This window comes from Bufo gargarizans, chromosome 9 (assembly GCF_014858855.1).
Source record: "Bufo gargarizans isolate SCDJY-AF-19 chromosome 9, ASM1485885v1, whole genome shotgun sequence".
NCBI classification, from domain to species: domain Eukaryota; kingdom Metazoa; phylum Chordata; class Amphibia; order Anura; family Bufonidae; genus Bufo; species Bufo gargarizans.
In genome coordinates, this window is record NC_058088.1 from 49,519,434 (window position 1) to 49,536,258 (window position 16,825).

General features: G+C 42.9%; 1 protein-coding gene across 1 annotated transcript in view; it reads left to right on the forward strand.

Annotated features, from left to right (window-relative positions):
- The first annotated feature begins 4 nt into the window (after positions 1–4).
- Positions 5–16,825, forward strand: part of LOC122919777 (kelch-like protein 4) — an 83,848-nt gene continuing 67,027 nt past the window's right edge. The window contains 4 exon segments of the mRNA XM_044268961.1: positions 5–140; positions 143–169; positions 172–197; positions 15,456–15,668. Coding sequence (XP_044124896.1) covers positions 5–140; positions 143–169; positions 172–197; positions 15,456–15,668 — 402 coding nt within the window.

A 16,825-nucleotide genomic window follows, 5' to 3' on the forward strand; every position in this document is an offset into this window, starting at 1 on the left:
AGGTATGTTAGAACTCAAGGAAGACACCATAGAGAGCTTGCTGGCCGCCGCTTGCCTTCTTCAGCTTTCCCAAGTTATAGAAGTTTGCTGTAACTTTCTTATGAAGCAGCTTCATCCCTCTAATTGCCTGGGCATTCGGTCATTGGGGATGCACAAGGCTGCGTGGAGCTCTGCGGGTGGCTCACAGTTACACTATGGTAAGATTCAGCTGTGTGCCAGTATTGTGGATGAAGTTTTTTTTTTACCTGCTTGATTCTGCTTTCTGTACAGGTGGGACCGCCATGGTCCGATATGATCTCATTTAGGTCATTGGTTGTGGTGCTCAGTGAATTAATATGTGCTACCAACAGTCACAGTCAAGCAGAGTTTGTCAATTACAATAAAAATGTTTATAATATGATGAGGGAAGATTTGCACTTACTGTCAGTAAATGGAAACAGTCACCTAGTGCGCTCATGCAGCTGAAGGTTAGAGCAGTGGCTACATGTCTGCCTGTCCTAATGGCTTGTAACAATGTGACAGTAAACATGTCCCTTGGGTCCGGGACAGGAAACATTTCTGCTGCTGTATTCAGTTCACAGTTTATTGCCCCAATCTGCAGTCAATAAAAAGATTAGCGCAGGACATCCTATATTATGTTTGGAATGTAAATAAATCTTCACATTCACTGACAGCAAGCACTAGAAAGATTCGGTATGTTTCATTTACAGTGACTTACAGAAGACAGGATGATGTCAAGTAAACATTTTTTCCCTGGGTTCTTAAAAGGTCATGAATGTGACCTAGGAAATGACAAGGAGCCTTTAAACAAGGACATTCGGGCAGTAAGGACCTCGCCACATGGCGCCGATACCCTGGGACCCTGTACACGGAGGAGCCCTGACACCAAGGACGGACATACAGACACCATCGCAAACATCTACAGCACATCCTGCCTCCTCCGTGACCTCCATTATAAAGGCAGGAAGTGAAATCCTTTTGGAAAGCATGAAAATAGTTACTTGTATCAAACATCAGACCCCAGGAGATAGCAGACAGGAAGCCGCAGCACATCGCACCGCCGCAGACTCGCTCCAGACATCTGCCTGTTTGTCTTTCTAAATTAGCAGCTTTTCAAAAACACAAGAAAAAAGAGACGTCCAACACTGCTGGACACACAGACAAGGAACACAATATGCAGTCCTATGTAACCCACAGATCACACAGTGATAACTCTCTGAGTACAGATATTGTAGTACATGTCACCTGCAGTCCTATGTAACACCACAGATAACACAGCGATAGCTCTCTGAGTACAGATAATGTAGATGTCACCTGCAGTCCTATGTAACACCACAGATAACACAGCGATAGCTCTCCGAGTACAGATAATGTAGTACATGTCACCTGCAGTCCTATGTAACACCACAGATAACACAGTGATAACTCTCTGAGTACAGATATTGTAGTACATGTCACCTGCAGTCCTATGTAACATCACAGATAACACAGTGATAACTCTCTGAGTACAGATAATGTAGTAGATGTCACCTGCAGTCCTATGTAACACCACAGATAACACAGTGATAACTCTCTGAGTACAGATAATGTAGTAGATGTCACCTGCAGTCCTATGTAACACCACAGATAACATAGTGATAACTCTCTGAGTACAGATAATGTAGTAAATATCACCTGCAGTCCTATGTAACACCACAGATAACACAGTGATAACTCTGAGTGCATATATGTAGATGTCACCTGCAGTCCTATGTAACACCACAGATAACACAGCGATAGCTCTCTGAGTACAGATAATGTAGTAAATATCACCTGCAGTCCTATGTAACACCACAGATAACACAGTGATAACTCTCTGAGTACAAATAGTGTAGTAGATGTCACCTGCAGTCCTATGTAACACCACAGGTAACACAGTGATAACTCTCTGAGTACAGATAATGTAGTAGATGTCACCTGCAGTCCTATGTAACACCACAGATAACACAATGATAACTCTGAGTGCATATAATGTAGATGTCACCTGCAGTCCTATGTAACACCACAGATACACAGTTATAACTCTCTGAGTACAGATAATGTAGTAGATATCACCTGCAGTCCTATTTAAACACCACAGATAACACAATGATAACTCTGAGTACAGATAATGTAGTAGATGTCACCTGCAGTCCTATGTAACACCACAGATAACACAGTGATATCTCTCTGAGTACAGATAATGTAGTAGATGTCACCTGCAGTCCTATGTAACACCACAGATAACACAGTGATAACTCTCTGAGTACAGATAGTGTAGTAGATGTCACCTGCAGTCCTATGTAACACCACAGATAACACAGTGATAACTCTCTGAGTACAGATAATGTAGTAGATGTCACCTGCAGTCCTATGTAACACCACAGATAACACAATGATAACTCTGAGTGCATATAATGTAGATGTCACCTGCAGTCCTATGTAGCAGTATATATGAGTGCAGATAATACAGTAGGTGTTACCAGCGGCCTTATATAATACATATAGATATTGCTGTAGGTGTTTCCTGCAGTCCTATGTATCGTTTTGTAATGAGCGCAGAAAATATAGTAAGTGTTGCCTGCAGTCCTGTGTAACAGTAAATACTGTGTACAGATACGGCTGTGGTACCTGCAGTCCCATGTAATGCTGTATGCATATTCATTCTGTGACATTACAATGCAGAAAATATTCATATTTTGCAAGGTTCTTTGCTTGGCCCTCATGGAGCTGATCACAGGGAGATCCACGGCTGCCCCTTACATTGAAGGTGATACAGTGCTCCCCTCCCCCTCCATTCTTCTAAGACGGGGCCTTACGCCTCGGAGGGGCTGGGGTCGTATTATGACTGTGAAGCCGATAAAGGGCATAAATAAAGAGAAACCTTCCTCCGTCCCCAGACAGAACTGAACCTTCCTGGATTTTCCAGTTCAGAAACTGAGAAAACTTTGTTCCATTCCCTGAAATGTCACAAGGAGAAACAGTAAAACATTAAATACCAAGATGACATTTGAGAAATTACACGAGACGCGGAGCGCCAATTCCATGTTTTCCCGGATTACCGTTCACCAAGAAGATTCTGCTAAAACTCGTCTCTTAATATTTATGTCAAATATTATAAAACAGCGAAAAGACGCCGTAAGATCTTCCGTTCCTCATTTCTTCTGCGGCACCATCATTATCCGCAGGCGGACAAGCAGAGATTTTTCCTGGAGCTCTTTCAAAAGTGGCAAGAAAAAAAAGGAAGGGTTGAGTAGGAAAATGGCCCAAATTTAGCACAAATCTACACCTGCTGGAAGCAAGCAGACATTTTGCTGTGGTTTTGTACACACTACTGCCTCCCATCTACTCAGTGTTACATTCATGTAGCCTTCCTTGTACTCCCATCGGAACATGACATAAGACAGAGAAAAAGCAATGCTTCTGAATACAGGAAACATGACATATTTACAGTGCACAACAATAGCATAATTATCATATTATTACTATTACATTACCTATTGTATTAATACAGTTACATCCCACAGACTGCATTCAGTGATTTCATTTACATTTAGGTCTAAGGAATAAGAACAAAGCCAGGAATTAATCATTAAAATTGAAATTGAAACAAAGACTTTATAAAGCGAGAAGAATGTTGCAAAAAAAAAGTAACAATGTAACAGCAGAGAGTGATTATAGAGAGAGCGGCTGTGAATCTTATCCCTGGGGTCAAGGATGCCCTGCGGGCGGCCGGCAGAGAGGGATGACGATCAGATAGACGTCACCTATAATATGTGATGTGTCGTGTAAAGCGCCATCAACAAACCAACACTGGAAAAACGACAAAGGAGCTGACAATGGGATAGTCCGGAGCGGTTAATTACGGAGGATGCAAAAATGAACTACATAATGATATACAGCATTACATTATTCATCTCTGAAATCCTGTATTGTGCTACAATGAAAATGGCAAAGAAAGAGGGGGGGGGGGCAATACTGAGTGTTAGGCTTCATTCACACATACGTGGATTTTTACAGGCCACGGTCCATGAAATCCTGTCCTGCCGTCCTGCTGAGTGAATGAGCACACGGCGTCATTAGTTGCTATGATGATGTGCTCTTCATGCTGCCGCAGCTGTGCACTGGAGTACTTGTATGATATATATGAGTGTATTAATGTACAATGGCGGCGACACGAAGCGCACGGCGTCATAGCAACCAAGGACGCCATGTACTCGTGCACTCAGCAGGACGGGTTTTCATGGACAGTGGTCTGTGAAAATACACTATGTGTGAAAGAGGCCTTATACTTAGCTTCACCAATAATACAAAATATAATTATTATAATACTGCTCCTATGTACAAGAATATAACTACTATAATACTGCCTCCTATGTACAAGACTATAACTACTATAATACTGCTCCTATGTACAAGACTATAACTACTATAATACTGCTCCTATGTACAAGAATATAACTACTATAATACTGCCTCCTATGTACAAGACTATAACTACTATAATACTGCTCCTATGTACAAGAATATAACTACTATAATACTGCCTGCTATGTACAAGAATATAACTACTATAATACTGCTCCTATGTACTAGAATATAACTACTATAATACTGCTCCTATGTACAAGAATATAACTAGTATAATACTGCTCCTATGTACAAGAATATAACTACTATAATACTGCCTCCTATGTACAAGAATATAACTACTATAATACTGCTCCTATGTACAAGAATATAACTAGTATAATACTGCTCCTATGTACAAGAATATAACTACTATAATACTGCCTCCTATGTACAAGAATATAACTACTATAATACTGCTCCTATGTACAAGAATATAACTACTATAGAGGCGGGGCTTGACCAGCGTCCTGACCGGCTGCATGTGAAGAGAGCTCTCCTCTTCATAACCTTACAAAGTGGTTTATTTCGCATCCTGACTACAGAATTATGGGGAAGATCGGCAGATATATACCCGGAGACCGTCCTGAACACCTCAAGCAAGACCGGGGACCCTCCGAAATGGAGAAATTCTTTAATAAGCGATCTGCAGCTCCGGTAGCTGAGCGGCCTAAGATGGCGCCGCCGGATCCTGAAGACGGCATGGAGGAAGCTGAGAGAGCGGATAGCCCGTGCACTGAGGGCTCTCAGGGATCGCAAGCTGAAGCAGCTGAACCCATCTCTAAGCAGTTCCTGCAGCAAGCGCTCATGTCAGTAATCCAGCCGGTGATGCAGGAGCTCACTGAGATTAAAGAGGACATTAAACATATCGGCCATAGAGTCGAGAGGCTTGAAGCTACACAGGGGGCCATCTTGGAACATGCCCGCGTGTTGGGAGACAACAGTTATGCCTACCTGTCTTCCCTGGACCATGCTTATGCACTGATCGAAGATCAGGAGAACAGGAGCAGGCGCAAAAACGTACGCTTCAGAGGCTTACTAGAAGCGGTAACACACGAGGACCTCCCTGCAGCAGCGTCGGCCATTTTCACGTCCCTGTTGGGCCCTGAAGGTGCGTCTGCAGTCACAATTGAGCGCATTCACCGCTCGCTGCGGCCTAAACCCAGGGAGGGGGAACCCCCTCGTGATGTAGTCTGCGGACTCTTGCGGTACGTAGATACCGCTGCGATTTTTAAAGCGGCTAGAGAAAAAGGAGAAGTAAAATACGAGGGCAACAAGATCCTCCTGTTCCAGGACCTCGCGCCTTCAACCCTGAATAAAAGAAGAATCCTGCGGCCTGTCACCGAGATCCTACGCCACAGCAAGATCCCCTTCAAGTGGCTCTTTCCCTTCGGGCTCACCTTCTCCAGAGACGGCAGGAGGTGCACGATCCGGACCCCCAGTGATCTGCCGGCGGCCTGGGAGCTGCTTAACACCACGCCACAGGACATACCATCATGGCTGCCCTCGGCGGACACTGGCGTCCCGCTTCCAGAACTCCCTGAAAGCTCCAGGTGGTCGAAGGTGCCAGCAAGAAAAGGCCCAAAAGCTAAACAAAGAATTACCTGAACATTCGCAGCAGGTTGTATGTGGGTCTTTGTTAATGCGGGCCCCCCAGCTTCTGCCCAATATGTGTCAGGAGCGCACTTAAAATAAGGGCGGTTGAGGCTTTGCTGGCCTATGTTGGAAAGTTATATGCGTTTACTGTTAATATGGGTGGTCCCCATAGAAGTTCGGTTTGCAGTGCTTTCTTTTAAGCTGGCACTCAGAGGGTGCATATGTCATATAAGATAATACTGTGTGATACCTGGTTTAAACAACTAGATTCACCTTAGTAGTCAGAATAGTGGCTTGTCCACACAAATGTGATATCTGTTTGGCACACTTTGTGGGGCGGAAAAGCCGATTTGTGACCTGGAGCAGTACTGCCTGACACTGAGCATGTCAGCCTGCTACCACTTTGTCACCGGCGGTTCCCTAGCTCCTACATGGAGTTCCATCATCTCCTTTGTTTACCTTGGGCTTGAAGAAGTCCTCATGTTGTCATTGCTCACAACCCTCTTGCTCAAGGGTACAAAGGATCTTGCTTATGGCAAGGCGTTATTTTGTTTGTTTCCCCCTGTTTTCCTATCCATGTACGCATATTACAGTGTACGCAGCTGTGTGCATATCTCATTACAAGTATGGCTGCAGTTAACTGCACCTCATTCAATGTGAGGGGGTTTAACACCCCCCAAAAGCGCTCGCAGGTAATCAGATTGCTAAAGAAAAGGCACACAGATATCTGTTTCTTTCAAGAATTGCATCTGAAGCTAGGACATGTTCCCAAACTCTCTCAGGCTTACTTCAGTCAGTGGTTCATCAGCTCTCATGTTAAAGCTTCCAGGGGCGCGGGGATTGCCATCTCCAAAAAAGTTCCCTTCTCCCTTATTTCCTCTATGTCTGATCCGGAGGGACGCTATATATTCATAAAGGGTAGGATAGGGACTACTCTGGTAACACTAGCAAGTCTGTATAGCCCTAATCGGGGCCAAGGGTTATGGCTGAGGCCTACACTGTCTAAATTGACGGCTTTTGCAGAGGGTATCTGTCTGGTGGGGGGAGACCTCAATGTGGCTTTGAACCCACTAATGGATGCTTCTGATCGCTCCTCTCAGTTGACTCAAGCAGCCATTGGCAGGATTAACAAGCACTTAGCAGGGGCTCACTTATTGGACACCTGGCGTCTGACCCACCCTACAGATTTGGATTACACATTCTTTTCAGCCCCACACAAGGCTTATTCCAGGCTAGATTATATCTTTATTTCTGATATCCACGCTGGATTGGTAAGTAGCTCCACCATTGAGCCCATGACGGTGTCTGATCACGCCCCTGTGACGACATCCGTGGTGTTCTCTGACCTTCCTCAGCCTGCCAGGCAATGGAGACTGAATGAAACCTTGCTGGATGATGTGGAAGTGGTGAGAGACATAGAAGCAAAGATACAACAATTCTTTAAGGAGAACACCACGGATGACGTCTCTGTCGCCACGGTATGGGAGACGCATAAGGCGGTCATAAGAGGGGAGCTGATTGCTTTAGGCAGCAGAAAAAAGAAAGAAAGACAAAAAAATTTTCACACACTGTTAGAGCAGATAACAACCTTAGAATCTCTGCATAAGAAAACTAAAACTATTGAGGCCCAGCAAGAGCTGGCATTAGCTAGGAAAAAATTAAAAGACCACCTCAACTATCATCAGGCAAAGTCTTACCAGTATGCCCAGTTCCGTTTTTATGCCCATGGGGACAAGGGGACGAAGCTTATGGCGGCGCTCCTTAAGCAGAGAAAAGATGCTTCCTACATAGCGGGTATTAAAAATAAAAATGGCAAGCTGCTGCACAAAACCTCAGAAATTGCTGCAGAATTCCATAACTTCTATAGTATGCTTTATGGCCTCAAGTGCCCGGAAGGGGACACGGAAGCCACTATTGCAGAGGCGTCTGATGCATTTTTGAAGGGTCTTAATTTGCCCAAATTAGAGAGTAAAGATAAGGAGCAACTCACTGCCCCAGTCTCATTGGAGGAGGTAGGGAAAATCCTGAGCTCCATGCCAATGGGGAAATGCCCGGGACCCGATGGGTATTCTGTGGGGTACTATAAAAATTTTTCAGCAGTTCTGTCCCCGCGCTTAGTCACTTGGTACAATTCCCTTTTGGAGGGCTCCACCCTCCATAAGCAATCGCTAGAGGCGACAGTCACAATCCTACCAAAGGCGGGTAAAGACCCGAACCAGTGCGGCAGCTACAGGCCGATTTCACTTCTTAATGTTGACGTGAAAATTTGGGCGAAGTTGCTGGCTTTACGCCTCGCTCCCCTTCTGACTAAGTTGATTCATCCGGACCAGGCCGGGTTTGTGCCTGGAAGAGAGGGAAACCAGAACTCGTGTAGGGTTCTGTCAGCAATGCAGTTAGCAAAAAAGGAAAAGGCCTCACTAGTCCTTCTGGGTGTGGATGCGGAAAAGGCCTTTGACAGGGTGAGCTGGGACTATATGAGGAAAACCTTACATAAATTTGGTTTCCCGGAGCAATTCCAAAACGCGGTCATGTCTTTATACCATGAGCCTAGTGCCCGCATAAGGGTGAATGGTACGCTCTCTCAACCATTTCCGATTACGAATGGGACCCGTCAAGGTTGTCCTCTGTCACCTACATTATATGTTATGGTAATGGAGACACTGCTTCAAGCTATAAGAGAACACCCTGGTATAAAAGGCCTAAGGGTCGGAGGTAGTTCTGCTGAATATATAAATGCCGCTTATGCGGACGACCTTTTGGTTATGCTCACGAACCCTGTCGAGGCCTTTCCGCATCTTCTATCCCTTTTTGAACTGTATGGGAGGATCTCTAATTTCAAAGTTAACTATACAAAGTCAGAGGCGCTGAACGTTTCGGCACCAAGCAAAGTGGTTTCCTCTCTGAAGGGCACAACCCCGTTTATTTGGCAGGGTTCTCATCTTTCCTACTTAGGTATTAAATTACCAGCAGATCTAGACCAAACCTTTAGCTTAAACTACCAGCCCCTCTTGAGCGAGATACAAAAACAGCTCCACTCACTTAAAATCCCGTATGTGTCTTGGATGGGTAGGAAGAATCTTTTAAAGGCCTTCATTATGCCCAAGCTCCTCTATGCAATGCAGATGTTACCCATTTTTCTACCTATGTCTTTTTTCTGCCAGGTCAGGAGATTATTTAGAACTTTTTTATGGGGGGGAAAGTCAGCAAGATTGGCACATAGCAGACTGATACAACGTAAGGGTACGGGGGGTTTTGGGTTACCGGACGCACATTTATATTATCAGGCGATACACCTGAAAAGATGGATTCAATTACATGCTACTAAACTCTATACTTGGGGTCGTGAACTGGAGATGGCCCAACTCTCCCCTGTCCAGAGAGCGGGTCTATGGGGTCTCACTTCCTCCAATCTCAGGTCACAAATTTTGCTTAGAGGCACTGCCTCTGTAATTCAACAGGTATCTGGCAAACTTAACCTCTTAAACAACCCTTCTCCCTCTATGCCAGCTGACCTCCTTCCTTTTGCTGTAAGGCCAAATTCTAAACAAATAGCTGCGACATGGCAAAGACTGCGTAGGTTCACAACTGGGGAGTTTTTAGGGGCGTCCTCAGGTGACATACAAGCTCATCATCCATTGCACACCCTTATTAACTCGGGCAATTTCTTGGAACTAATAGAGCTCAATTCAGTCTCCAAGCCACTTATTGCAAGCAGCAGACACAAGCCTACTCAGTCATGGTTTGAGAAAATATTGACATGTGAGTCCTTTCCGCGCAAGCTGATCTCCCTATGCTATTTGGCCTTGGTTAATCCCCGGTCCCCTGGAATGCCGCAATATCTGAGACACTGGGCTGCTGAACTTGGATTAGAGCTGAGTGAAACTGACATTATGAGAATACACGCACACTCTCACGGCTTTTCAAGGTGCACCAGAGTGCAAGAGCACACATATAAAGTTCTTACCCAGTGGTATTTAACTCCAAAGCAAATGTTCATTAGGGGCATGAGACAGGACGACAAGTGTTGGCGATGTCTGGAGGAGGTGGGGACTCTGTCTCACATCTTCTGGTTCTGTCCTAAAATACGGCCATATTGGGAGGGGGTTTTATCCTCTATTCAGAAGATAACAAAAGTCAATATTGTGGTGCCTCCTACCCTTGTGCTCCTGTGGCTCCCAACTCCCTCTTTCTCTCCCTTAAAGAGATGCTTGACCACCCAATTACTCCAGGCCGCGAGAGTACTTATCCCACAGCACTGGTTGAGTACGGAACCCCCCTCAGTGGAGGCATGGCTGAAAAAAGTAGACCATATATGTCGTATGGAGGAGCTTGCGAGTTGGGAGGACAGGAACCACAATAAGTATGTCAAGCTGTGGTCACCATGGTTTCTATTTAGGGACGATTCGTCTGTGCCTCCTAGATGCACTTAACCAAGAAGAACGTTAGGCGGAGTAATACTTGCGCGTTGTTGCCAGATAGCCTGGAGTGTGTCTGTGCTGAAGATATTTAGTACCTGCTTATATGCCTACATCTGCGTCATGTACTTCCTTTGATTGAAGAGCTACGTATGTACAAGTGTCATGGATGGATTGTTGTTTCTTAGTTTTTCCCCCTTAATTTCTCCTCCCTTTCCCCTTCTTCCCCCCCCCCCTCCTTCCTTACCCTCCCTCCTGTCCCTACATTCTTGTGTTATTTGATTCAATAGACATGCTGCAAGACTAGTGTACATTTTAAGGGCTATCAAGTATTTGCCATATCGTATTACCATAATGTGATGTGATTATACTGTCGGTACCTGTGCGTTGAGCATCTTTAATGTACTGTTATTTATGCATGGAACTATGTTCAGGCCTGTGTCCGGGACCAGATTTGTATGTTTTAAGCGGTGTGCGCTTTTGATTGTCTTTGGATTGTCATTTTGATTGTCATTTTATATGATACGGCAGGATGTAGCAATACGTCATTTCTGCTATTTTCTCAATAAAAAGAAAATTTTCAAAGAATATAACTACTATAATACTGCTCCTGTGTACAAGAATATAACTACTATAATACTGCCTCCTATGTACAAGAATATAACTACTATAATACTGCTCCTATGTACAAGAATATAACTACTATAATACTGCCTCCTATGTACAGAATATAACTACTATAATACTGCTCCTATGTACAAGAATATAACTACTATAATACTGCTCCTATGTACAAGAATATAACTACTATAATACTGCTCCTATGTACAAGAATATAACTACTATAATACTGCTCCTATGTACAAGAATATAACTACTATAATACTGCTCCTATGTACAATAATATAACTACTATAATACTGCTCCTATGTACAAGAATATAACTACTATAATACTGCCTCCTATGTACAGGAATATAACTACTATAATACTGCTCCTATGTACAAGAATATAACTACTATAATACTGCCTCCTATGTACAAGTATATATTTCTACTATAATACTGCTCCTATGTACAAGAATATAACTACTATAATACTGCCTCCTATGTACAGGAATATAACTACTATAATACTGCCTCCTATGTACAGGAATATAACTACTATAATACTGCTCCTATGTACAAGAATATAACTACTATAATACTGCCTCCTATGTACAAGAATATAACTACTATAATACTGCCTCCTATGTACAGAATATAACTACTTTAATACTGCTCCTATGTACAAGAATATAACTACTATAATACTGCTCCTATGTACAAGAATATAACTACTATAATACTGCTCCTATGTACAAGAATATAACTACTATAATACTGCCTCCTATGTACAGGAATATAACTACTATAATACTGCTCCTGTGTACAAGAATATAACTACTATAATACTGCCTCCTATGTACAAGAATATAACTACTATAATACTGCCTCCTATATACAGGAATATAACTACTATAATACTGCTCCTATGTACAAGAATATAACTACTATAATACTGCTTCTATGTACAAGAATATAGCTACTATAATACTGCCTCCTATGTACAGGAATATAACTACTATAATACTGCTCCTATGTACAAGAATATAGCTACTATAATACTGCTCCTATGTACAAGAATATAGCTACTATAATACTGCTTCTATGTAGAAGAATATAACTACTATAATACTGCCTCCTATGTACAAGAATATAACTACTATAATACTGCTCCTATGTACAAGAATATAACTACTATAATACTGCTCCTATGTACAGGAATATAGCTACTATAATACTGCTCCTCTGTACAAGAATATAACTACTATAATACTGCTCCTATGTACAGGAATATAACTACTATAATACTGCTCCTATGTACAAGACTATAACTACTATAATACTGCCTCTTATGTACAAGAATATAACTACTATAATACTGCTTCTATGTACAAGAATATAACTACTATAATACTGCTCCTATGTACAGGAATATAACTACTATAATACTGCTCCTATGTACAAGAAAATAACTACTATAATACTGCTCCTATGTACAAGAATATAACTACTATAATACTGCCTCTTATGTACAAGACTATAACTACTATAATACTGCCTCTTATGTACAAGAATATAACTACTATAATACTGCTCCTATGTACAAGAATATAACTACTATAATACTGCCTCCTATGTACAAGAATATGACTACTATAATACTGCTCCTATGTACAAGAATATAACTACTATAATACTGCTCCTATGTACTATAATATAACTACTATAATACTGCTCCTGTGTACTATAATATAACTACTATAATACTGCTCCTGTGTACAAGAACATACAGTAATGTAATACTGTCTCTATATAAGAATATACCTTGTATAATACTGGTTATGGTGTTATGTATTATTCAAATATTCCAATATATTTGTTCAAAAATAGCTTTTTCAAGCCAGATACCAAAAGACCTGTTTAAATCGTTTCTTTCTGACCAGAAAGCTCTTACGATGTGAACAAGCATGCAGTGATGGCCAGTTCGCAGTGTTCGCCAGCGAAAAAAACATGCCGGCTGCCATCTTAACTCACAAGTTCCGCGATGCACAGGTAAGCCCTTACCTGTGCCGCGAGCCGGTCTGAAACAAGTGCGGTCACTGGGAGCAGGCAGTTCCGAGAACAGCCGCCGGGGGCCTTCATCTCGGAACTGTCTGCTCCCGGTGACTGCATTTGTTTCAGACCGGCTCGCGGCACAGGCACAGGTAAGGGCTTACCTGTGCATCACCGGACTTGTGAGTCAAGATGGCAGCCCGCATGTGTTCACTGACGAACACTGCGAACTGGCCATCACTGCAGGCATGGCGGAGAGGAAAAAAAAATATAAGACTCACCTGTCACCTGCACTTCAGTTCCTTTTGCTGAGCTCTTTTCTCTTCTGCTTCCATTCCCTGCTGGAACAGTGTGAAGTACCTTGAAAAAGTATTCACACTCTCTTCAACTTTTCCCACATTTTTTCCCGTTACACACATAAACTTAAAATGTAATTTATTGGGATTTTTTTTGATAGACAAAGTACAAATCTGTGTGAAGTGAATAGAAAATGATACTTGGCTTTCAAAATGTTTAGTAAATGAAAATCCTGAAAGTACAACGTGTGTTTGTATTCATCCCGCCAAGTCAGTACTTTGTAGGACCACCTTTCACTGCAGTTATACCCACAAGTCTTTTGGGGTCGATCTCTACCAGCTTTGCACATCTACAAACTGAAATTTGTGCCCTATCCTCTTTGCAGAAGAGCTCGCGCTCAGTCAGATTGGATGGAGAGCATCTGAGGTTTGAAGTCTTTCCACAGGTTCTCAATGGGATTTAGGTCTGGACGGTGGCTGGGCCGTTCTAACACATGATGATGCTTTGATCTAAACCCTTCCATTGTAGCTCTGGCTGGATGTTGATGGTTGTTGTCCTGCCGGAAGGTGAACGTCCGCCCCATTCTCAAGTCTTTTGCAGCCTCTACCAGGTTTTCTTCCAGGATTGCCCTGTATTTAGCTCCATCCATCTTTCCATCTTATCTGACCAGTTTCTCTGAATAAAAGCCTCCCTCCAGTATTACGCTGCCACCACCATTTCCCACGATGGGGATGGTGTTCAGGGTGATGTGCAGGGTTCATTTTCTACACACATAGCGTTTTGCATTGAGGCCAAAAAGTTCAACTTTGGTCTCCACTAATCAGACCACCTTCTTCCACATGTTTGCTGTGTCCTCTACATGGCTTGTGGAAACTGCAGACAGGACTTCCTATGGCTTTCGAAACTGGCTTTCTTCTTGCCACTCTATCAAGGCCAGATTTGTGGAGTGCACGACTAATAGTTGTCCTTTAGACATATTCTCCCACCTGAGCTGTGGATCTCTGCAGCTCCTCCAGAGTGACTATGGGGCTCTTGGCCGATTCTCTAATTAGTGCTCTCCTTGCTTGGGCTGTCAGTTTAGGTGGATGGCCTTGTCTTGGTAGGTTTGCAGTTTTGCCATACTCCTTCCATTTTCACATGATGAATTGAACAGTGCCCCGTGAGTTGTTCAGAGATTGGGATATTTTTTTTATACCTAACCCTGCATTACACTTCTCCACAACTTTATCCTTGACCTGTCTGGTGTGTTCCTTGGTCTTCATGATGCTGTTTGATCGCTTATGTTCTTTATCAAACCTCTGAGTCCTTCACAGAGCAGCTGGAGTTATACTGAGAAGACATTACACACAGGTGGACTCGATGTACTAATCAGGTGACTTCTGAAGGCAATTGGTCATGCTGGATTATATTTACAGGTATCAGAGTAAAGGAGGCTGAATAGAAATTCAAGCCACACTTTTCAGATTTTTATTTATTAAAAATTTTTATAACCATGTATCATTTTCTTTTCACGTCACACAGACGTGCTACTTTGTGTTGGTCTATCACATAAAATACATTAGGTTTGTGGGTGTTACGTGAAAAAATGTGGAAAAGCTCAAGGGGTATGAAAACTTTTTCAAGGCACTGTATATGCACATCACTGCTGCTGGCAAGTTGGTGTCTGAGCGGTGATGATAAAAGTATGGCACCAGGCTGTGCCTCTGCTGAGACCACTGATGGACTTATTGGGCGGCAGTTGCTACCTTGTTGCACAGCACATCACACTTGTGGTCCAGTCGGGAGCAGAGACGGAGGAGAAGGGAGCTCATCGCTGGAATCAGGCTGCCAATGAGTCTGGTCATATTTTCTGGTAATGTGGTATTTTCTGACTTTTTTCTAGCAGTTTGTTTTCATGAACACATTTATGATAAAAATTCTATTTTACGTTTTCAATTTGAATGATTTTTGCTTTTACTTCCTCATTTTTCTAGTAAAGCAGAACATATAAACGTCAGTACTGGGAGCTGAGCGCTGAATCCTCTATTTTGTTTTATGCACCACTATAATATTTTTTTTCCAGGAACATTTTATTGAAGTAATCCGGAATCAGGAATTTCTCCTTCTACCGGCAACTGAAATCGCCAAACTGCTCACAAATGATGACATCAACGTCCCAGATGAGGAGACCATTTTCCAGGCGCTAATGCAGTGGGTGAAACATGACATACAGATGCGGCAGAGGGACCTGGGAATGCTGCTCTCCTACATCCGGCTCCCACTGCTTCCTCCTCAGGTAGTGGCAACAACACAAGTCTTTATGGCCGTTAATATTTGCAGCCTCCAGGGTTATACATTTTGTATAAGCTCCCTCATACGTATGCAAAAATAACAACTATAATAATATATATTATGTTAAAAATATACAATGGGAGCAAAACTGGTTTCCGAATGTGTTGGAAAGGAGCAAAGAAAATAACTAAAAAAATATTGGAACCCTTAAAAAATATATACTTGGTATCTATAAAAAGACCCTGATTGGTCAATCCTTATTCAGATAAACATTGGGTCCAGGAGCAGGTATATGTGAGGATATAACCATGCAAGGCAAGGTTTTTTCCCTACCTAGGTCCTAACTAATTCTGAGCCTGGAGGTATCCCCTGATGGTGGGGATCCTCCGTCCCCATACTTACCCTGGATAACCTTAAAACGCTCTAAACGCCAATAAATACCCTGTTACACCGACGCGTTTCCCCCCAGCATTTGGGTTCCTCAGGGGGTTCATACACAGGGTAAAAAAAAAGCTAGTCAAAGGCAGTGACTGTCCCAACCCCAACTTCTCCAAACCTGTGGAGGACAGGGGACAGGTCACGCCAAGAAGGTGGGGCTGGTTGATACTTAGATATCTGAAGTAGACATGTGATCAATTGTATGAATGACCTGGTTCCTCCTAAAAGATAAAGGAAACCACAGTCAATAGTTCAGTCCGAACATAACAATCTGAATTGATAAACTAAAAGAAAAGCCAACGGTACTTACACTTATGTCCATATTATCATAAATAGCTGGCATTTGATGTGCTGCAATAGCGCCACTGACGTCCGGACTTCCGTTTGTGAGGTGCGCTCCAGCCTGGAATGCACACCACTTCCGGTAGGTGGTGCGTTCCAACGTGGAACGCACCACACTTCCGGATGGTGAGACGCAAATAATCTCACTGCGGGTTTCATCGTACCAAAAGTAAGCAGTAATCCCGCCCTCCTGTTAATGCGATAATGTGGGAGGCAACATGGCCGATACAGGGTCGCCCCCCTCAGCTATGAAGAGGGAGGGGATGAACTATAATCCAACTGATTAGGTGAGACAGATATATAAAAAAATATAATAATAATAATAAATAGAGATCGCACACGATAAAGAGATCAATTGCTTACAGGTTAACCCCAATATTC